General features: G+C 37.5%; 1 protein-coding gene across 1 annotated transcript in view; it reads left to right on the top strand.

The window, feature by feature from the left end:
- Nucleotides 1-184: 184 nt before the first annotated feature.
- Nucleotides 185-24,815, top strand: part of LOC117288510 (transient receptor potential cation channel subfamily M member 2-like) — a 38,999-nt gene continuing 14,368 nt past the window's right edge. The window contains exons 1-14 of the mRNA XM_033769398.1: nt 185-446; nt 2,949-3,045; nt 4,978-5,103; nt 7,448-7,577; nt 8,119-8,296; nt 12,567-12,736; nt 15,216-15,396; nt 15,661-15,838; nt 17,169-17,344; nt 17,894-17,991; nt 20,690-20,827; nt 21,304-21,357; nt 22,473-22,602; nt 23,180-23,381. Coding sequence (XP_033625289.1) covers nt 3,005-3,045; nt 4,978-5,103; nt 7,448-7,577; nt 8,119-8,296; nt 12,567-12,736; nt 15,216-15,396; nt 15,661-15,838; nt 17,169-17,344; nt 17,894-17,991; nt 20,690-20,827; nt 21,304-21,357; nt 22,473-22,602; nt 23,180-23,381 — 1,802 coding nt within the window. The 5' untranslated portion in view covers nt 185-446; nt 2,949-3,004. The remainder of the gene's footprint in view (nt 447-2,948; nt 3,046-4,977; nt 5,104-7,447; nt 7,578-8,118; nt 8,297-12,566; nt 12,737-15,215; nt 15,397-15,660; nt 15,839-17,168; nt 17,345-17,893; nt 17,992-20,689; nt 20,828-21,303; nt 21,358-22,472; nt 22,603-23,179; nt 23,382-24,815) is intronic.

A 24,815-nucleotide genomic window follows, 5' to 3' on the forward strand; every position in this document is an offset into this window, starting at 1 on the left:
GGACCCGGTCACAACAAAGTGCGCCCTCTATAATTTGTATACACACATCCGGCCGGCTGCTCGTGGATGATTGGCCGGATATCCGGGAAAGTTTGTTGTTATAATACATTGTATTATTTTGAGCACCGAGGAGGAAGTTTTTATGGTTTGATTGAGTTTGGCGCTAGAGCTAGCTGGCTCGCTCGTCGTGGCTGAACTTGAGACTGTTCACCCCCGTTGGTTGCGGTGAATGATTTGGATAGTTTTGTTTTACTATCTAGTGTAGTAGTGGACTCAAACTGATCCATGGAATTGGTCGTATAATCTCGATTCTCCAAAAACTGATTACAACCTAGTATAGTAAGCAAGCGTGTGGTTTGGTTTGTCGCTTCAGCAGAGAGCACCCAACACCCTAACCGAAACTTTGGATTGTTGAGGGCATCGTAGCAGAGCGATACGGTCAGACGGTAAGAAACTTATTGTGACTCCTCAGTTGCACAACACGACGTTCACCACCATGGCCAAAGTACCAGCCAGGGATAGGTTTTCTTATTATAATATTAATTAATCTCAATTTACAATACTACAACAACCTATCGAGTTGGATTTCTGACTCTGTTGATGCTTGGAGAGACCCGGGTGCTATTATGTAGCTTACTTAGTTACTACACTAGCCTGTTCACCTTTTTCTCTCGAAATAATTTTATGTCAATTAGGTACGACCGATGTTAAAGACAAATTAATTTCGAAAAGAAAAAAAAGAGTACAGCCCCATGAGCTCCAAGGTAGTTAAAGTAACTGGGTCTTCTTGAGGAGAGACTGGGGTTCAATGGCAGAATATCCCGCAGCCCATAAATACTATTTTTTTTTTCCCTGCAAAAACGGAGTCGCGGTCACAATGTCATTTTGTGAAAGTTCGAATCCCCCAGCTAACTGCTGATTTCACAATAATATTGTCATCTAGCTAGTTACTGAATCACAGATTTTCTTGATTTAATTCATAATCATAGACGTTAAACCATGTTTGTATGAGAGAGATTGGCTGTTGCCAGCTTGGTGTTTATATATCCCTTTGTTGGAGTTTGCCGAGCTCCCTTGATGGGAAGATCATTCAAACAAACAAACAAACAAACAAACAAACAAACAAATGGATAACTTTCCGTATGGCGCCACCACTTTTCCTCTCATTTTTACAAAAAGGGATATCTCATTGAGGTAAATTAGATACAACATGTATATTTCATATCAAGTGAATAAGTGGTTCGCCATACGGAATCTTTCCCCCCATCAAACTACTTGGGCGCTGTATTGGCCTACTCCTTTTGCAAAATTTGTAATTATCGGGGGTACTACCAATAATGACAAATCGAACAACCGATAATGACAAATTTCTCTAGGAGTACAGCATCCAAATTACTGGGTCTACCCCATGACATATAATATAGTGCCAACTACATAGGGAAGGGTAGTAAAACTAACTTGTACATGTATTGTAGTGCATATGTACTGGTCTCCCCTACTCCTAGAACTATGAGATTCGTTCCGCTATCGTCTCCCGTTACAGAAACGATAGCGGATTTCTTCCTCCATGGTGGAACAAACCTCATACATGTACATGTAGTTCTATAGGAGTAGGTCTCCCCGTCTGCTTCTTGGTGAGTTCTTGGTTGACCCCACCCATCACAGCTTCTCCTCTCAAGTCAAAGCAGGAAATGTAATGATCTTTTGAATGGAAGTCACCCTCGCATTCTATTTTTTTGCCAGATTTTAAAATAACAGCCAAGATGCAGAATGTACTCACATGAAGAATTTCTCAAAGTAAAATGATGGGAAAGAAAAATCCTGGATGCATCAATTGAAAGATTTATATAGCGATGTCCAGGCACCAGTCATGAATCGCCTCATTTTGAAACTTTTCATTTAGAAATTGACAATTTCCTTGCCCTTTACAAAGAGAAAAGGCCTTTCAAGGTGCCATTTCCTTTTTAAAGACAGTGGACACTATTGGTAATTGTCAAAATCCAGTCTTCTCACTTGGTGTATTTCATCAAATGCATTAAAGCGATTGGACCCTTTCAGTACAGAAAAAGAAGAAAAAAGTTCACAGATTTACAAATAACTTACAGGGTTTACAGAAGGTAGTGGTGAAATACTTCTCCTGAAATATTATTCCATGAAATGCTTTACTTTTTGAGGAAACAGTAAAACAATATCAATTCTCGTTAACGAGAATTACGGTTTTATTTTAAACACATGTCATGACACGGTAAAACGCGCGGATACAAGGGTGGGTTTTCCCGTTATTTTCTCCCGACTCCGATGACCGATTAAGCCCAAATTTTCACAGGTTTGTTATTTGATATAGAAGTTGTGATACGCGAGACAGTCAGTCACAACTGTGCTCTTTCTCCTCCAAGTTGATGGCTTGAACCAACCGGTTCTTGCACAGAGACAGTCAGTCAAAACTGTGCTCTTTCTCCTTCAAGTCGATGGTTTGAACCACCCGGTTCTTGCGCTCCGATGGCCTAAAACCCACGCCCGGTTTTGAAGCTCTTCCTAGATGGCCTAAACCCATGCCAGGTTTGAGGCTCTCCCCAGATGTACCAATCTAGTGCCAGACGTCAATTTAGAAGAGACACCGTGTAACCAGCACATCAAACCCAGTCATCAAACTTCCGGTAGCTATAATCTTAGGGTCTTTCATTTGAATTGTATTAAATCTGCCATGTACATTATTAATTGTTCTATTGCTTTAAATATTGTTGTTTGAGTATAAAATAAATTATCATCGTGAATATAATCGCTGGTTAGGTTTCACTTTTCCTTGTCAAATGTCTCTGTCGTGCCTTAGTTCCTTTTTGAAATTGTAATGAATTAGGCGCACGTAACACTAGGTACGTACAGTGTAGTGTACTATTAATTATACATACCCTTTCATGCTTCCTGTCATGCTTTTGGTTTCGTTTTAGGATCAACGATGGCATTTTGATTTACTGAGTTAGAACACTTGTCAGCTCTAACCAGGATGGAGAACGGGAAAAAAGACAGTGATCCTGTGCAGTCATGGTAAGAACTAAGGATTTGAAAGTTTGCATAAAAAAAATTGTGACAATACAATCAAGTGAGGTTTGCGGAGACACTGGTAAATACATTCCCTGTTCATGATCTGGGGCCGTTTTAAAAAGAGCTAAAAAGATTGATCTTAAATTGGTAATTACCCAAAATAATTATTAGCACAAAACCTTACATGGTAACTAGTAATGGAGAGATGTTGACAGTATAAAAGATTGTGAGAAACAGTTCCCTCTGAAGTTATGTAGTTTTAAGAAAGAAGTAATTTTCCACGACTTTGATTTCGAGACCTCAGCTCAGATGTACATAGATTTTGAGGTCTCAAAAACAAGCATCTAGGCCTAAATGAGCACAAAACTTCATGTTTGGAAATGAACGACATGTGGATGTGAATGACAGTGATGAGAGTTATAAATTTGAAATTAATTCATAACATCCATACTAATTAATGATTTCTGCTGACTGGACTTGGGCTTATTAATTTCACTTTACTTAAAGCCATTATATACTTTCGGAACAGAAACAAAAATAAAAGTACAGATTTACAAATAACTTACAGGGTTTACAGAAGGTAATGGTGAAAGACTTCTCTTGAAATATTATTCCATGACATGCTTTACTTTTTGAGAAAACATTAAAACAATTATCAATTCTCTATAGCAAGAATTCCGGATTTATTTTAAACACATGTCATGACACGGTGAAACGTGCGAACAAGGGTGGGTTTTCCCGTTATTTTCTCCCGACTCCGATGACCGATTGAGCCTAAATTTTCACAGATTTGTTATTTTATATATAAGTTGTAATACACGAAGTGTGGGCCTTTGAACAATACTGTTTACCGAAAGTGTCCAATGGCTTTAAAAAAGAAATTACAACTTAATATTGTATTCGTAGGAATGAATTCCTGAAGATCTTTCAGATTTATACCTGTATGATGTTAATTTTGTTCAAAACATTCTTTACAAATAATCTTTTTGGATTTCAGCAGAAAAAAAAAATCGTTTAGTTTGGAAATAAAAACACACAGACGGAAAGTTTAATAATTGTTTAACAATTTATAAAAAGTAACAACTAGGATACAACTTCTTACTTCTATACTTTCCATAAAAACGACAAGATCTCAAAGTTAGTGAATTATTACCATAGCGCAATTTGCTCTATGATTGTACGCGCGTACGAGGTGGTGTGTGCAAGAATTGGTGCGTGTACGAGTTTTCGTGCGTACGAGCTGACCAGCATTCGCTTTGAGCAAGCACTAGAGGGAAGACTTTGCTTAATCTCATATTTCTTGTTCAACTAGACATTTATCGGACTCAAAGGCATATTTGAACACTACAATTACACAGTACTATGCAGTTGGCATCACACTGGACTTGCCCTGTCCTGAGTTTACTGGCTCAATGGGCCGTATTCATAAAACATAGAAATTGCTTTTTCTAGGCTTTTGCTTACATCTTTATACAGATCTTTGTATTAAAGATGAAGGCAAAAGCCTAGAAAAAAAGCAAGTTTGTATAAGATGTAGGCAAAAGCCTAGAAAAAGCAATAAAAATCAATGGCCTCGATCGGGCCTGCAGTTCTGACTAGTAAAATGATTCACATTTTATTTTTCATTTTTAAATTATTTTTATTTGCAACCACATACGATTGGCTTCGTTATAAAAAAATACATTAAAAGTTACAAAATACATCACAACAACTTTAAACAAGAAATTAAAGAAGGTGAAATAAACAGTTAAAACGGGAGTGATATCGGAGGTGCAGCCGCATGGTATCACTAAGCCACTGGACTGGCATTTTGCAGAAATCAGAAATGAGCATGGAACAAGTTTAATATGTAGGCCTAACAGAGTAAGGAAACATTGTGTAAAGGAACAAAACTAAACATGTTGACTGAAATCTTGTTTCTATTCAATTTTCTAGCCAGGTAAAAGTGAACATTGACTCCAGCAGTTATGAGATGGTTTCGACCAGCCCTAAACTTTCCAAGAAAATCAAGAACCGAATTCGTGGTAAGATCCCGCGAGGCTCCAAGACAACAACAGAAAGGTAAGAGAACAATACATTTGTCAACCAATTTTCCTCTGGTAAGTGACATTTCTAAATATTATTATTATTATTACTATTATTTATTCGACCAATACAAAAAAAATAAACCAAAGTTACAATAGCACAAGACAGAACATTAACGGAAAAACTATTATAAAAACTGCAAGAAATAAGGAAAATGAATACAGAAATAATATAAAATGGGGAAAATTTGTATAAAAACCTTGCAAAGGGCACCATCAGCAAAAAAGACAAGGCACCATGGCAATTTCTGTGGGTGCCGTGGGTTAATTTGAGACCTACATCTCAATGGTCATCGGTCAAGGCTATAGGACTAGGAGGAAGAGAGGAAGCGCTTCCTGCCAGTTCACTTTTTACTAACAGAGCCAATACCAAAGCACTGTCACACATAGGAATGGGAAGGTATATTTAAAGCCAGTGGACACTATTGGTAATTGTCAAAGACTAGCCTTCAGAGTTGGTGTATCTCAACATATGCATAAAATAACAAACCTGTGAAAATTTGAGCTCAATCGGTCATCGAAGTTGCGGTATAATAATGAAAGAAAAATAACCCTTGTCACACGAAGTTGTGTGCGTTTAGATGGTTGATTTCGAGACCTCAAAATAATTATTAGAATAAAACCTTTCTTGGTGACGAGTAATGGGGAGAGGTTGATGGTATAAAACATTGTGAGAAACGCTCCCTCTGAAGTGACATAGTTTTTGAGAAAGAAGTCATTTTCCACGAATTTGCTACAAAAGGAAAGTGTCAATACAGGAAGCACCTCCTGTAACTAGCGTGCACAGTTGAATTCCGATGGTTGCATTTCTAGTGACCTTCCATCCTAGAGGTACATGGGTTGCACCCGAATGAAGGGTTTTCCCTACTTGCTTGTTTTACATGAATTCATAGAATGTACTATCCTTGATCATTTCCTCTTCCTGTTTGTCTATATTGAAGTGTTTGTTCCATTTGGGATAAGACCTGACGAGGAATGAACTGAAATCCTGATCGTACGTCATTGCTTTTACTTTCATATTGTCAGCAATATTTCTCAGATTTCTACTGACAAGTGTTTCCTATAAAATACCCTGGACTGTTGCGTATCTTACTATCCACTGGCTTGAAAAGCCATAGGAAAAAAATATAAAATAATATGGACAATTATATTTCTCCATCGGTACGCACTTGGACATGGTGTGATCCAGATTTTTGTTCTGATCCAAGAAACGAGTTTTTTGAGGCTGTTTTGCATAGCAAACTTTGTGGAAACTGCTGGGTAAAAGTTTACCTATTTTATAGTCAGTTTCCCTGGTGGGCTGTCGGGTTGGCGCATCTAGTATCTTTCCTCGCCTTCCACCTCTATTAGGGTGGCATGATTGGCTTGTGCGTATATGCGCCATGTAGAGAGGTTAAAATATTGACTTTGAGTCTGACAATTATCTTTCAATTCTGTGTAATATTAAAGTATACTCTTTTGAGTATTGAAGTTTACTCTGTTGAGTATCGGAGTGTACTTTGTTCAGGGTAGTATTACTCTGTTGGGTATCAAATAATAGTAACAGCTACCTTTAGTTCTTTAAGCGCATTTCACACTGAAGTGGGCCTATTCTGTGTTGAATGTTGAACCACATTGAGTATGGAAGTATACTCTGTCGAGTATCAAAGATTTGTGTTATTATCAAAGTTCACTCTGATGAATATCAAAGTATACTTTTTTGAGTTTCAAAGTGTATCGAAGAATACTCTATTGAGTATCAAAGTATACTTTGTTGAGTTTCGAAGTATATCAAAGAAATTGAGTATTGGAGAATACTTTGTTGATTATCAAAGTGTATCGAGGTACACTCTGGTGAGCTTCAAAGTTTATCTTGCTAAGTATAAAAATTACACTCTGTTGAGTATTAAAGTATACTCTGTTGAGTATCGAAGTATACTTTATTATACTTTACTTTATTATTAAGAGTTTACTCTGTTGAGTATAAGAGTTTACTCTGTTGAGTATCGAAGTATTATGTACTCTGTTAAGTATCAAAGTCATTTTGAATATCGAAGTATACTGGTTTCAAACGCTTTTCATTGACCAACTCGACTTATCCAAGACATCGTGTCCCTTTAAGAGACAAGCCTGTTGTCTTGTGGATTTTCCCCAACAATTTGAGCCTGCATATTCCATGATTATAATTCACAAACATGCAACCCAAGCTACTTTATTCTAACTTAGTTACATGTATCAAACCTCTTTCTAGTAATACTTGTATTCAATGTTTTTTTTTTTGTTAGTTCATTGAAATCTTGTTCCCAGTAAGTTATGCTACTTTTTCTGTTGGTATTTAACAGTGTTGAGCTGCAGGATATGGGCTTCAGTCGCCAAACCTCTGGCTATGAATTGGGATTCAGCAAGAACTATATGAGCGGCAGTATCCAGTTCGTGTCAGATGGTGCTGATCTTCGCTACAAGAGACGCAAGGTATCAACTACACCCTTTAATAAAACTGTTGAACATGTTTTGCGGATGGGGCATGTTGCCTTCAGTATTGGAATGTCACTAGCAGCACATTTTTAATTTTTGTTTGTGTTTGGTTTTTTTTATTAGAGATTGCCTGAAGCTGGTTGCCTGTTTTTGCTTTGTATGACAGTATGACAGTGGCCATTAGATTGTGAAATGTATTTTTTAATCATACGTAGTTCGTCTTAGACTTGATGACAAGTCGTTAGGCGCTGCCTATTTGTTACAAAACACACATTCCGCCGTTCATGCAACAGTCACAGTGCGATTATACATTTGTGCAACGGTCGTATAGGTACATGTAGTTACCACTGACTCACACACATACTGGGACCGAGGATGGGTGTACCGTCCCCAGAGCTACACCGCGCTTAACAATTACCAACTTGATTTCAAGACTAAGTTCATCCATGAACTGGTACTCTCCCTATTCTCCCGCCCATATATATTGCCATATGTGTTTCGCTTGAATCTTTCAAACGATTGCTTGCCCTTTTTTCAGTATATGGTTGTACATCCCGATGAAAAACCTGACACGATTGTACATGCTATGACCAAGAAATGGAATGTACATCTCCCAAAGCTGCTGCTGTGCCTTGTTGGTGGTGATACGACGACAGCCAGTTTGCCTATGCAGAGAGCCTTCAGCAAAGTGTTGGTAGAAGCCCTGCTGCGCACTGGTCAGTCTTTTCAAGTGTTGTTCTTAACAAACATTACATATGGCAAGTTGTGGCAGAGCGGATAAGAGCCCGGGACTATAGCTCTGCTGGGTCCTATTTCATAAAGCTGTTAGTAATCAGAAATTTTTGCTTGAACAGTTTAGTGGGGCACAGTCATCACAATGTAAACTTTTAAAAATACACGTTTTTGTGCTTACAGGTTTTATGAAATTGGACCCTGGTGTTTCTGTTCACTAGAGTGTGGGTTCGAGTCCCGGTCATGACAATTAAGACACTACAACTATTATTAATGTGTCCTTCGGATGGGACATTATGCCGTTGGTTCTGTGTGTTGTGTAATGCACATAAAAGAACCAAGTGCACTTGTCGAAAAGAGAAGGGGTTCTCCTTGGTGTGCCTGGTTTGATTGGCTGCATATTGTGCCACAGCACCTTGTAAACCTTTACACGGTGCTACGTAAAAGGAGTAGAGTGTCACTGAGTGATGGATATGATTGCTATGTAAGAAGCCACTATTATTACTGCTACATGTTTGAGTAGGTTGGAAACTGCATGCTCTACCAACTCAAAGGGCCTACCGGGTATGTATAAATGCGAAAATTAGTTTATGACCTGACGTTTCGACCCTACAGAGTCTTTCTCAAAGGCGTAATGACAACACAATAAACATTAACCGGTAGAAGGGCTATTCCAGCGTCACTCGCAATTTCACTTTTTTGCATCCTTTCATACATGTTTTACAAGCTTAGTGGTGTATTTTTTTAAATACAGGGAATTACTCTTTCATTTTTGGTATGGTTATATACTCAGTATGTAAGGCATTACCCTAATGGTATCAACAAAATAACACGATACTAAATTTGAGCATGACACTGTTGGACAAAATCGTCACTCGCATTTCATGAAAAGGACATGCCAAAAAAAGTCTCTGTTTTATTTGAAAAGTTTCCTCAAACCAGATGTACTACAATCAAATTGTTATATAAACTAAACACCTACCCTACTGAGGTATAAATGAGGGTATAAACAAGAATCTAAAACAATAAACATTTCCGTCACTCGCATTTCACTTTGTCCGCTCATTGTGTTGTGCACAAAATGAAGCTTTTCCTCCACAATCCTGATCAAGTCTTGGCCAAGTCTTTTTAAAACAACCTTTCTAAACATTTTAAGGGAGCTGAGTGCTCAAAATACTAATTACATAAACAAAATGTATTTACTGAAATATTTACAAAACAATGAACTGTAATTAAATTATCCGAGCAATTGGTTTGGCATTACTCAATATAAGGCATTAAAGGAACACGTTGCCTTGGATCGGACGAGTTGGTCTATAAAAAGCGTTTGAAACTGTTTGTTATGAAATGCATTATGGTTAGAAAGGGGTTTTAAAAGAAGAATACAATGATCCACACAAATATGGCTCGAAATTGCGTGGTTTTCATTTTACCTCGTCGACAAACACGGACGGCCATTTATGGGAGTCAAATTTTTTACTCCCATAAATGGCCGACCGTGTTAGTTTGCAAAGTAAAACGAAACCCACGCAATTTCGAAGCAAATTTGTGTAGATCATTGTATTATACTTTTCCAACATCTTTTTAACCATTGCATTTTATAAAAAACGGTTTCAAACGCTTTTCAAAGACCAACTCGACCGATCCAAGGCAACGTGTTCCTTTAACACAATGGTATTAGGAAAATTAAACAACACTTAATATTCATGAGCATGACATAGGTCACACATTCACATTTTTGTTCAAAATCGACCAAGGAAAATTTAACCAGGATGACTTTGGAAAAATGGTGCTTCCCGCCTAGGAGGATGACCAAAGATTCTCCCAGAATCTTGCAAATCCCTCTAGTGTATCTGCCTATGCATCGAAAGGAAGCTTTTCTTTTTTGTTTGCTTTTACTGGAAGTTTCCCTGTGTTCTTGTGATCATCATACTTTCCTGCTGCTTTCTTTTTTTCAATGTAACGCTTCTGCCTCATTTTGCCAGTCAACACCATTTCTGAAATACATGGGATAAACGTAATAAGATTATATTAAATAAAAGAGTTTATAAAGGCCTATTACAATAAATGCAGATAAAAATTAAATTGTGTAAATCATCTCATAATATACCAAATTATCAAATTATAGTTGTAATAAATCAGAGAAACTGTTTTACTTTCTATAGTTTTTTTACACCTAAAACATGCGAGGGCGATCTGAACAACGAGAATATTTGCATGTATCCATTTTCTAAGGCCTACCGTTTTAAATTGTTACAACCCTCAACACCACAAATATTATCTTTTAATTACAACAAATAATTTATTTTTATTTACTTTGGTAGTAAGCTACTACATACTACACATAATAATGATATTAAATTACCTTTTGTTTCAATACAACCAGACTGGATAGCAGAGAATTGTAGAAAGCGTAAGGATCAGTAAACTGCAGAAGCGCATGTCCTAGTTAGTGCTACATGCGGCTTTGCGATGACGTTCCTATGGAGATGCAATGCATTCTGGGTACCACAAATTATGCCTGCCCTCTATAGGCCTAAAACAATAGACTTAAGTAATGCTGGTACATGTAGTATACTTTTTTACACATTACTTCCCTCAAATCTATCTTTGAACACATTCTTATAATGAAAAATGGTACCGTCAGTCACATTACATTTCGCCACTCACATTTCAAATTTCAAGGGCCTCCTATTATAATGTGGTCGGTACAATATTTTGTTTTAATACTTGGTGCTTTTATACTTGGTATTGGTGGGAGAAGCAAATTTTCAGTTGCCAACAATACAATCACAACTAGTTGTAAAAAAAAATTAAAAGGGGAGCTTTTCGACACTCGCATTTCATACCTCTCTGCACCCAACAACTGTGCACCTACAAATCTTAAAGACAAGTCATGGGCAAATTTTTGTTTTATTTGTTTAAAGGTATAAGGTCATACTACTAAATTTCATGAACATTTTGTAAAACTGCTTTTTATGGGAAAAATGCAAACAAATGAAAAAAATGCTCATAAATATTTTATTTTTTAAAGCCATTGGACCCTTTCGGTAAACAGTATTGTCCAAGGCCCACACTTCGTGTACCACAACTTCTATATAAAATAACAAACCTGTGAAAATTTAGGCTCAATCGGTCATCGGAGTCGGGAGAAAATAACGGGAAAACCCACCATTGTTTCCGCGCGTTTCGCCGTGTCATGACATGTGTTTAAAATAAATCCGTAATTCTCGTTAACGAGAATTGATATCGTTTTGCTGTTTTCTCAAAAAGTAAAGCATTTCGTGGAATAATATTTCAAGAGAAGTCTTTCACCACTACCTTCTGTAAACCCTGTAAGTTATTTGTAAATCTGTGAACTTTTTGTTTTTTTCTGAACCGAAAGGGTCCACTGGCTTTAAGCCAAACATAACAAGGACGAAACGTGACATATTTCATAGAAAACAATAACTATTTGACTAAAAAAGTTATTTTCCTGGTCCTTACATTCGATAGCAATAACTTAAAAATAAAAAGGAAGTTCAGCGGTGAATTTGATTCTTTGGGTCTATGTCCCTGTTTGCTTGGAATTGCCCATAAGCAACTTGTAACATACAAGACCAAGTGTTACAAAGAACAACGGAGGTTGATTTTTTTTTTTTTTTTGGTTGTTAACACTGCTTCTGACTGGAACACCCAAACAAAAATACTGACAGCATAAAGATACCACCAACATTAGGGCTAGAGAGCTCAGTTGGTAGAGCACCAGCCCAGTAATACGAAGGTCTCAAGTCCAACTCTAGTAAATCATTCTTTAGTTATGAACATTTGTTGTACTGTCTGTTTCATACCAGGGGCCAATTTCATAGCACTGATAAGCACAAAAATTTGCTTAGCATGAAATTTTGGCCTCAATAAAAACAGAATTACCAACCTGCGATATTCCACGTTTTTTTGAGGATAAACAAACAACAGTTGAATACAAGTAACAAGCAATATGAAAAAAATGGAAATATGGTTGGTAATCCTGTTTTTATCAAGGGAGAAATTTCATGCTAAGCAAATTTGTGTGCTTAGCAGCGCTAGTGGGCCCAGATGGGTGGTTGTTCACTGGTTGGCTTGTGGTGATTCGATGTGTCGGCCAGGATTGACTATGTAAGTTATCGGCTGTGCGATGGTCAGTCACCAGGATGTTATGTAACTGTGTAACCATCGCAGGCTTACTTTAGTCAACCCAAAGTTAAACAAAAATTTGTACTGACTGTTTCATTTCAGATGGGTGGTTATTCACTGGTGGGCTTAATTGTGGGATGATTCGGTGTGTCGGCCAGGCGTTGACTAAGTACGTTATCGGTCGTGCCATGCTCAGTCACCAGGATGTTGTCGCAGTTGGTGTGGCTCCGCTCCATGTGCTGAGCCAGAATAAAAAGCTGCTTGGATCCGAGGTAAAGAATGGGTCCTGTTGATTTGGGGGAAAACCAATCTATGTCTTGACTGTATATATTTAGACCTTCCTGAAACCCGGCTCATACATGTACTTGCAAATGAGAAGCAGATTTTAATGTTATGGGGTTGTTTTCACAGGAGTAGATGCAAATTATTTGTTGTGATGAACATGTATCTTTAAAATTTGTATCGCATTCGCAGCTGCAGCAAGTAAGAACCTGGATTTATAGGCTGTCGATCAGCTTGCTAACGCGACTGATGTCAAGATAGTATTCGTTTTTGGTTTTTACTCGTACACCGATGTGTGTAAGCACTGTATACTCATTACTTTCCCGAGTGCTGTAAAAAAAAAAATCACATATTACTAGGGTGGGATTCGAACCCACGACCCTTGCAATTCTAGACCAGTGTCTTATTACCAACTAGACTACCGAGATTGCCCGGTAGCTATAGAGGTAGTTCAAATTCTGTGTTTTGGCAGTGGTCGTGGGTTCGAATCCCACCCAAGTAGCATATGCCTGTGAATTTTTTTCACTGGACTCGGGGAAAGTACTGAGTATACAGTGCTTGCATACATCGGTGTATGGGTTAAAACCAAAACTAAAATTCTTTATCCCCGATGCAAATTCAACATCTATTAGATGTCATGTTACGTAGTCAACTTAATTGATTCAGTCAGGTGACCTGTGTTGGATGCAGGCCATAAGCTCTTTCGTGTGAAAAAAAAGTCTGATCCTTGACGTCACATCCTGATGCGATTCAATTTTCTATGGGGAAGGTATTAGGAATGAATGGGATATTAAGCTAAGAGTCATGCTGCACCATTTAATTATCACCATTTTAAAGGCAGTTGACACTATTGGTAATTGTCAAAGACTAGCCTTCACAGTTGGTGTATCTCAACATATTTGTATTTGTATTTGTATTTGCACACATTTATTTCATTGCTGCCCTACATTTAAACTTACACTTTACAAAGTTTTATAAATATATTCAAATTATGAGTAGTTTACAGTATTACTTAGTATCTTAGGATTTGAAAGTTTACAATGATTTAGATAGTTATATATTAGGAAGCTTTTAAAGTAGGACAACAATTAGGTTAGGGTGAAGCAGAGGCTTTTGTGCCTTAACCTATGGACAAACAAACAACATAAATACCATACAGAAGAAAGAGAACACAAGACAGACTAGACAAACAGAATACACGACAGAGGCTAATATATGATGGTGAGTAAGTTAACAATATACTTAAATAAACCTACGAATAAGCATCAAGAAGTTGTTTTTTTAATTTTCTTGTGAATGCAGGAAGAGTGATTGAAGATTTAATTGTGTAACTCAAATTATTCCAAAACATAACGCCACGTTGAACAAGACTATTTTGGTATAATGTTGTTCTCTGGCGGGAAACGAACAGGTTTTTCTTGGCAGTGCTACGAGTATAGTGCGAATGGATTTGGTAGTTAGTGTGAAAAGTGAATTAATGCAACTTGGCAATGCGTTATTCATAGCTTTATACATAAATTTACCCAAATTTAGTTGGTAAAGGTCAATAATTTGTAGTAATCTAAGATTACAAAATAATGGAGCCGTATGGTTACGGGCACCAGCATTAGAAATAATATGAACAGCTCGCTTTTGCAAGGTGAGAAGTCTACTGTTTTGTGTTAAAGAACCACCCCAAGTAAGAATAAAATAATTTAAATACGGAAGAACCAAAGAGTTATACAGGGTCAGCAAAATAAACCCAGGAACAAATTTTCTTAAACGGTTAATTATACCAATATTTTAGCTACTTATTTTTAGCTACATATATGCATAAAATAACAACCCCGTGAAAATTTGAACTCAATCGGTCATCAAAGTTGCAAGATAATAATGAAAGAAGAAAAGACCCTTGTCACATGAAGTTGTGTGCGTTTAGATGGTTGATTTCGAGACCTCAAGTTCTAAATCTGAGGTCTCAAAATCAAATTCGTGGAAAATTACATCTTTCTCGAAAACTATGGCACTTCAGAGGGAGTCGTTTCTCACAACGTTTTATACCATCAACCTCTCCTGTTACTTGTCACCAAGAAAGGTTTTATGCTAATAATTATTTTGAGTAATTACCAATAGTGTTCACTGCCTTTAAACTGTGAAGCTTTGTGGATTTTGACCTCTGTATAATGTCGGTTTTGTACTAATTATAATTGGATATATGTTTTCATTTCCCGTGTCTAAATTTGTTTGTTTTGTAAATTGTTGTGTTGTATTGTCATGATTGTTGTGGGAACCCTAGGCACTCTGTCGGTGCTGGGTGCGTGTTATTAGTTTTGCTTATTATTACACAACTAAATACTTATTTGCTTACTGATTTTTGGGTGTAATGTATATTTTTCAGTGATTTCCTGAATGTAAAGCGATTTTTTTGTTATATGCTACACTGTATATCAAGAACAAATTTGTATTTCTTTTCTTTTATTTACTTATTAGAGGGACCCAGTTGAGTACAACATGATGAGTTACGAGGAGGACAGTGGGATGAAATGCCTTGAACCGAACCACACCCACTTTATCCTGGTTAAAGACAAAGACAAGGAGAGTGTGGATGAAGCTAAGATTAGAGATAAACTAGTCAGTATGATTGCATCACGCAAAATCAAAGGAAGCAAAGGTACACGTGGATCTTTTCTTGAATTACTAAAAAAAAGCTACTTGCTGTCTTGATTTGAGAATTGCGTTCCTGTCATCTCTTTGAGTTGTGAAGAAAACTTGTGCCTAATCTTTTCAACGCCTATTCATCCAAAGTACTGTTGTAGAGAACTGAAGGACAAACGTCCGTCAAAGCTGATGCCAATAAGCAGATGACGCCATAATGCAGAATTATCCCGTCATCGAAAACGAAACCCCTCAAATATTATTATTATTATTTTTCTAGCAACTGTACCTGCTCTGTATCTGGTGTTTGGGGGTGGCGTTGCAGCTATTGAGACTGTGCATGATGTGGTCATCAACAGGAAGTTACCAGTTCTCATTGTGCCGTTTTCTGGAGGGGCAGCGGAGGTGCTGACTGAGGCCATTGAGGCATCACGACGAAGTGACGATATTGAGTATGGGTATGTGTTCATGTTTCCTCTATTTGGATATTAGTTAACTGGCCCGACACTAAAACCACTGGTCCCAACACTGACTGGCAGAGGGTGAAACCTGGACACACCAACTCCATAGAGGTGGTTATAAGCAGTATAAATGGCTTAATAATTTTCTGCTAATCAAAGTTGAGCAAGTTTGGCCGGTAACTTCATTCTGCCGTGGTGTCCACTGGCATTTGGCAAGCGGAGCAGCGTTAAGGTCAAACGCTGTACGAACTTCATGCGCCTTGTTAGGATGCCTTACAACCTCAAACTGAATGCAAAAATGAGCACGATAGTCACAGATGATAGGTTAAGAAAGGTATTTCGGCCTGTAACTTTATTCCGGGTAACTACCCTTGGCAAATCTAAGGCCAATTTGGTGTCAAGTTGGTGTAGTTTATTGGTGTCATCTGAAAAAAAAATTGGTGTACACTAAAACTACGCAAGAGTCCTCTTACTGGTGCACTTTTGTTGTAAGCATGGTTTTGTTTTGCTTAGCTTACTTTTTGTGCTTTGTAGAAGCTCTATGAAATTCAGGTCCCCTGTTCTGCCTACCCGCTGACAATCAGTTTACTGGCCAGACGTTAAAACCAGTGGCCTTGAACCTTGACTGGCAAAGGATGAAATCTTGACCAAATCCACTGAGCTGGTTAAGCAGTTATTATGGCTCAATAATTTTCTGCTAAGCAAACAATTAGAAGGATACTATAGTCACAGATAATACATTTGGAATGGTATTTCGGCCAGTAACTTTATTCCGGGGTTATAAACCTTGGCCAACTCTAAGGCCAATTTGGTGTCAAGTTGGTGTAGTTTATTGGTGCTATTTGAAAAAGATTGGTGTACACTAAAACTACACCAGAGCCCTCCTATTGGTGCACTTTTGGTGTATCATTGTTTTGTTTTGCTTGTACTTGTTGTACTTATAGTCCATGTGAACTTTGTGCATTCTTTGTGTATTCTGGCAGGCAAGATACTACGCAGGTCTGATGGGAAAGTTTGCATTAGTTTGTGTCATAATTTCCACATAAATCCAAGAATTTGAAAGTAAAAGCTGTTTTGAGATGTTGCCCCCTTTCATTATATCAATTAGGATAGGAATTAGCAGTGCAACGATTTTATGTTTTATTCCATTTGGCTGTGTACAAATCCTGCCTGCGGGATTACCTGGCTCTCTGTGGCTCTTTTGTAAATAATAATGTGACTACAAGTTTCCTCTTTTATTATTATTATGTCACAGGTCACATCGTCTATAGATATAAGCTCTATGAAATTCAGGTACCCTGTTCTGCTTTTTAAATCTCTTCTTTAGGATACCCTACAACCTCATACTGAACCAAATAATTGGAAGCAAGATGAATATAGAGGGTAAAAATCACATCCGCACCAAAGATCAGATCAATGAGATCATCAAGAGGAAACATCTCATCAATATTTACGATAAAGACGACAGAATCGAAGAGGAGATGTTGAAAGCACTCATGAAAGGTGAGGATGAGACAGAAAAGATGAATCTCAATGGGATGCAGTAGACTGCTGTGCAAGTCTCGCACGTATTGGTAACAGTTGGTGTATCTCAACATACATGTACGCATAAAATAACAAACCTGTGAAAATTTGAACTCAATCGGTCGTCAAAGTTGCGAGATAACAATGAAAGAAAAAACGTCCTAGTCACACAAAGTTGTGTGCTTTCAGAAGCTTGATTTCGAGACCTCAAATTCTAAATCTGAGGTATCGAAATCAAATGCGTGGAAAATTATTTCTTTCTTAAAAACTACATTACGTCAGAGGTAGCCGTTTTTCAAAATGTTTTATACAATCAGTCTCCCTCCAATACTCGTTACCAAGTAAGGTTTTATGCCAATAATTATTTTGAGTAATTACCAATAGTGTCCACCGCCTTTAAGGTTAGTCCTAAGTTATGACGAGCTCGTCCTGAGACTAGTTCTAACTCTTTGTGAAATCCACCCCAGTGCCTTTAAATACAACTCGGTATTGTTTGACAAGTATCACTTTTGGTCTTGACTGTTGCAGCCAGCCGAGGGAGCAAAGTCGAAGATGAACTCCTGCTCGCCGCCATCTGGAACAGAATGGAAAGAGCCAAGGAGCTTGTGTTACAAGCATCACGGAAGGTAATGGTTGTTCCAAGACATTTTTTCCTTTGTTTTATTTGCAGAATTTTTCAGTGATTTATTCGAGGAAGTATCCTAACAACCAGAGTGTTTTTGACAAGGAGTGATGTTGATTTTAGTCGGTGACTTACACTTAAGTTGCCATTTAAATTAGTTTTTGACTTGACTTGTTGAAAAATTACACGGCCCAACTTCACCATGTTCTCTTGTTCAAAATTCACTTGTGATTTTAAAAGAATTTACCCAAATAAATTTTTATTTTACGACAGCGCAATAAGAGTAACTTGGCAAAATCGAGCTAATTTTTGGTGACTATGCCGCTGGTCACGATCACTATGTTTCATAAAATATTACTTTTGACTAGACTTGTCCAGAAAAACTGACTTGGTTACAATGCTTGACTTGACTTGTCATAACCCGTGTGGGTTTTGTTCTATATACATGTGTATATTTGTTTATCTCTTGTTCTGTGTTTTGCTGTTTCTACAGGGCCCCCAGGGAGAACAGTGTTTTTACACTGATGGGGCTATACCCTGTATAAATAATACTTCATAAAAATAATAATAATAATAATAATATTAAATGATTTGTAACCCTACTTAAAGCCATTATATACTTTCAGAACAGAAAAATATATAAAAGATTCTCAGATTTACAAATAACTTACAGGATTTACAGAAGGTAATGGTGAAAGACTTCTCTTGAAATATTATTCCATGAAATGCTTTACTTTTTGAGAAAACATTTAAACAATTATCAATTCTCAATAGCGAGAATTACGGATTTATTTTAAACACATGTCATGACACGCCGAAACGTGCGGAAACAAGGGTGGGTTTTCCCGTTATTTTCTCCTGACTCCGATGACTGATTAAGCCTAAATTTTCACAAGTTTGTTATTTTATATATAAGTTGTGATACACGAAGTGTGGGCGTTTGAACAATACTGTTTACCGAAAGTGTCCAATGGCTTTAACTCGAGCAAAACTGACTTGTGACTCAACTTGACTTGAGAAACACTTATATGTACTTGTTAAAAACACTGTTGATGAGATCTCAAAAGCCTAGTCTAATGTAGGTTCCTCAACCATCATTTTGCTACTTACTGAAATGCCCAAAAGGCTCTCAGACCCAGCTGCTCAATTGTAACAACATAGGGAATATTGAGGGTGAAGAGTGATGACAGTTCGCTTAAAGGCAGTGGACACTATTGGTAATGACTCAAAATAATTGTCATCATAAAACATTTCTTGATTTTTGGGGTTGAACAAAGAATTGACTAGAGTGGGATTCGAACCAACGACCTCCGGATTAACGTGCCGGCGCTCTACCAACTGAGCTATCTAGCCCTATATTGGCGGTGTCCCTATTTTGTCAATATCTTTGTTCGGGGGTGCCAGTCAGAAGCCATACAACCATTAACTGCCGTGTAGCCAGGGATCACACCCAATTTACGATACAACCTGGGAAGCGGCAGCTAGGGGATCACCTTAAGGGGATGTGACTTTTTGTTTCAGATATCAATATAAACCACAAGGGAAACTGACTGGGTAAATTTGTAAATGATTTTTGGGGTTGAACAAAGAATTGACTAGAGTGGGATTCGAACCAACGGCCTCCGGATTAACGTGCCGGCGCTCTACCAACTGAGCTATCTAGCCCTATATTGGCGGTGTCCCTATTTTGTCAATATCTTTGTTCGGGGGTGCCAGTCAGAAGCCATACAACCGTTAACTGCCATGTAGCCAGGGGTCACACCCAATTTACGATAAAACCTGGGCAGCGTCAGCTAGGGGATCACCTTAAGGGGATGCGACTTTTTGTTTCAGATATCAATATAAACCACAAGGGAAACTGACTGGAAAACATTTCTTGATCACAATTAATGGGGAGAGGTTGATAGTATAAAACATTGTGAGAATCAGCTCCCTCTGAAGTAACGTAGTTTTTGAGAAAGAAGTAATTTTCCACGAGTTTGATTTCGAGACCTCAGATTTAAAATTTGAGGTCTTGAAATCAACCATCTAAAAGTTTGTGTGACAAGGGCGTTTTTTTCTCACATTATTATCTTGCATTGTCGACAACCAGTTGAGCTCAAATTTTCACAGGTTTGTTATTTTATGCATTATGTAGAAATACACCAAGTAAGAAGACTGTCTTTAACTATTACCAGTAGTGTCCAGAGTCTTTAAAGGGAAGGTACATGTTTGGTAATTACTCAAAACAAATGTTAACTTAAAAACTGACTTGGAATCAAGCGTTGGAGAGCTGTTGATAATATAAAACATTGTGGGAAACAACTCCCTCTGAAGTAACGTAGTTTGTGAGAAAGGGGTTATTTCTCACTAAAGAATTAAAAGACTTCTAGCTAGAAGTATTTTACTCCTATCTGAAAGCACACAAATTCGTCCAAAAAGGGTGTTTTTTCTTTCATCATTTTCTCGCAACTTCGATGACCAATTGAGCCCAAATTTTCACAGGCTTGTTATATTATGCTTATTATGGGATACACCAAGTGAGAACACTGATCTTTGACAATTACCAAACGTGTACAGCGCCTTTAAGATCACCCTCTATTGATACTAGTTTGTAGGTGGTAATAAGCTAGCATGCAATTGTTTGACGCAACTCATATTGCAGGGTTTTAATGAAAATTGTAGAATTCCGTTGACGCCTCTGGTATTTTGTTACCCACCAGAACAGTGATCTCTTCAGTGTTGTCTACTATTCTCTAGTCAACAACCAGTCAAAGTTCGTCAAACTTTGCATTGATGAGACGCAGTTTGACCTGAAGGAGTTTTTGTCGCAGAGTATGTTGGTCAAGCTCTACAACGAGGTGAGAAATTTCAACTCAAACACTCCAGGGGAAAACTGACTGGATGGGTAGACTTGAAAAAATCAGGGGGGGGGGGAGGCAACACAAAAAAACTTCAAAATTTACGAAACCTCAAATTCAAAATTTGAGGTCTCGAAATCAAATTTGTTAAAAATTACTTTTTTCTCGAAAACTATGTTACTTCACAGGGAGCGGTTTCTCACAATGTGTTATACCATCAACAGCTCCCCATTGCTTGTTACCAATTAAGGTTTTATGCTAATAATTATTTTGAATAATTACCAATAGCTTCCACTGCCTTTAAGAACAAATACTTGAAAGAGGAGCAAATACATTGTATCCACAGAAGGTTCTTCTCTGATTTCTGATTTAGGAAGTGAATAGGTGACCCTTTAAAAGTTAAAAGTTTTACATAGCGTGGTTGTTTTGACAGTAGAAGTTTTATTTTGTCTCTTTGGTCATCTTTCTACATGTAGGTCAGTACGTCATCGGTTTTGCATCAACTTTTGTCAAAAGAGAGAGCCAAAAGGGTGAGTCTTAACACTCGGTTTCTGTTTGATTGCCTGGTAAATATTTTGATTTATCAGTCAAAAAATAAGCAAAAAATAGTAACTGGCCTGACGTTTCAACCTTAGCGGAGTCTTTCTCAAAGGCTAAAGAGAAAGACTTTGCTAGGGTCGAAACCTCAGGTCATTAACTGTTTGTTGCATTTATACAATCGGTCCGTTTGGTTGGTATTTTGTTTGCAACAGCTACAATTCTATTTTCTCAAAAGTAAGCACTTACAGAAAGGCACAAATCCATAGCATACAAAAAATAACATAAAATGGAATGTAACCATCTGACTTAATGACATTTTCAATTATTTTCACAGTTATTTTATAGTTACTTCGCGGTTATTTTCACAGTTTGATTGACATATGTGATGTTCCTGTTGAAAACCAGAGAACAGGATTAATATGCACTACAAATTTTCAGAACCAATGTTGTAGCAACGCGAGCGTTTGTCTGGAACTCCAAATAGAAAAAAAAAGTCAGAACTTGTGCTTGTAAAGATTTTTCAACAAGTTTTTAAACAATTTTAAAATTGATAATAACTTTAAATAGTAAACTTACAGGTGCCAACCATGTGTACAAATCCTTATTTGAAACAGCCAGTATAGATTCCACATTTCAAACAGTATACTCTGCTCGTCTTCAGGAGAAAGCTTTCCCTTGAAGATGAGCAGAGTATACTGTTTGAGACGTCTTCCCTAGAAGTCAAACAGAGTATACTGATTGAAACGTCAAAACCATACCGGTTCTTTTCAGAGCTAACCTTTCTCCTAAAGACATTTTAACACATGGTTTAACACATACATAGGCTAGTGGGATTTCTGAAAAAAAAAGTGAATGTTTTTGGGGAAAAGTGGGGAAGCAGACTTTTTAACACATTTCAGGTAAACATATGCTGAATCCCATAAAGCTCATTCCCAAGTGAAACTAGCTGCCGATTGGCATGTGTTGACCTTTCTTGAACCATTTTTAGCAGAACATATGTAACCTGGCAACCAACAATTATAAGTGATACGTCTGTGCCCTGATGTTGAAAGTCACAGAACAGGATTGAAACATTTCTGTGTTGCGATCTTTCAATCTTATGCAGAAGGGTTGTCGTTTCACACTTGGTGATGTTGCTAATGTCTTGAAGCGTCTCATCTTCGACACCTACGAATCGTCGTACCCAGCTGAAAAAGAAGACAAGGTGAAGATGAATTCCAGTGGCATTGATGACGGTGAGTAGATCAACTTGATCGATGGTTGCCACAGCCACAGAATCGAGAGAGAATTGAAAAACACTTACTTTTTACAGCTGACTGTTTCGCATGGTCACAAATAGAATTTTCAAAGCATCTCGTGCTTTGGAAACTGACCAGAAAAGTTCATTTTAACATCTCAAATATCTTACCTGTTTACAAGTTTAAAGGCCTGTCAGGTTTGATAACAGATATCCTAAGAAGAGACTTTGCCCATGTGTCTTTTTGCATTACCTGCAAGCTCCATTAAAGCAAGAGGTTTAGAATACAACATCCTTTTCATCTGACAACTAACACCTGTTATCTCCATGTAATTCCTTTTCCGAACAGTACTTTGGATCATGCACAAATCAGTTGGGGTGCTTACTGGCCCGGGCAGATTCTCATCCATTAAGTTAAATAACCCAAGTAATTCAATGTAAACACACCCACTGGTAAATAGGATGTTTTGGTTTTCGGGCAAAATGCAGAAAATGTTTATTGGAGCTTTACCGTAATACATGTATGTCTTGTTCCTTTTTTTCCCTGAGAGTTTTCCCTTTTTCCCTCTCTCTAGATGGAAGCACCTTCAAAGACCCCATGAAAGAACTGTTTGTGTGGGCCGTTCTCCAGCAGCGCTTCTCGATGGCCAAGCTCTTCTGGAAGAGAGGAAAACCTTCGATCGGGGGTGCTTTGTTTGCCAGTAAAGTGCTGAAGGAAATGTCAAGTATGGTCACGTTAAACCCTCAAGCGTCTTCTGAGATGTTTAAGAATGCCAAGTAAGGAATCTTTTCTACACATGATTATTTTCTACATTGATACTTTTTTTTAAAGGCATTGTTAACCTTTGGTAAATGTAACCCACTGTGTTGTTTCAATCCTAAAAGGTTGTAGACCATAAACTTAAACTGTGACGATTTTATTGAAAAGATGAGCGCTTTTAGAGATATTGCTGACAGATCTGGAGCGTTTGTGTCAACGAGGGGAAAGTAATGAGCAGTATGAATACATAATCTTAGAAACATTACTGCAGTAACTCTTCAGCAACCACTGCCAAAAACAAGGGGGCCCAAACTTCTCTTAGTGATGAGTGTAACTGCATGGAGACTTTTACGTACCATCCAAAGGACAAAGCAATAAAGGTTACATGTAAGTGGCTTCCTTATAAGGAGCTAGGTGTCAAGACAGGGACTCAAACCCAAACTCTGTTGATCAAAAACACCAGAGCTTGAGTCGTAGGTCTTCATTGCTTGGCGACGACATGCCTCGTCATGATAATTAATAACAACAATAATAAAGACATTTGTAAAATGCCTAATGCAAACAGGCTTTTAGCGCATTAAAGACACTATTGGTAATTGTCAAAGACCAGTCTTCTCATTTGGTGAATCGCAACATATGCATACAATATCAAACCTGTGAAAATTTGAGCTCAATTGAACGATGAGGTTGCAAAATAACTATGTAAGAAAAAACACCCTTGTCACACGAACTTGTGTGCTTTCAGATGCTTGATTTTGAGACCTCAAATTCTAAATCTGAGGTCTCGAAATCAAATTCGTGGAAAATTACTTCTTTCTCGAAAACTACGTTACTTCAGAAGGAGCTGTTTCTCAAAATGTTTTATACTATCAACCGCTCCCCATTACTCGTAATCAAGAAAGGTTTTTTGATAATAATTATTTTGAGTAATTACCAATAGTGTCCACTGCCTTTAAAGAGAACAATGAAATATTCAATGAGTGAAGGATAGATTACAATGAAGCAGGTTACAAATAAGCAGCTTCAAAGAAATGTGTTTGATTATTCACAGGAAGACTATTCCAAAGAAATGGAGCAGCGATATGAGAATGATCTTTATTTTTTATTTTATTATTTTATTACCTTCATTGCACAAATACATAAAAAAATTACCTTGGTGCAAAAGGGAAACCCAGAACAGGCACACAGGCCCACTAAATGGGGACCCTTGTTTACACATCAAAAACTAAAGGACATGCACAACTACAGGCAAACAACCGAAGAAAACAAAGAAATACTATAAAAATAATATAAAATCATAAAGAAGAAGGAAAAACTACAATTTAAAAATGGCAAAAAAATTATTGCACAAGTATGATACAAATATACAGAAGAACCGTTCTATCCAAATTAATCATCACTGGCTGGTGAGTAGTGGCCAAGGAGGCCAGCTTTAAAAAGAGAAAGAATCT

This window comes from Asterias rubens, chromosome 3 (assembly GCF_902459465.1).
Source record: "Asterias rubens chromosome 3, eAstRub1.3, whole genome shotgun sequence".
NCBI classification, from domain to species: Eukaryota; Metazoa; Echinodermata; class Asteroidea; order Forcipulatida; family Asteriidae; genus Asterias; species Asterias rubens.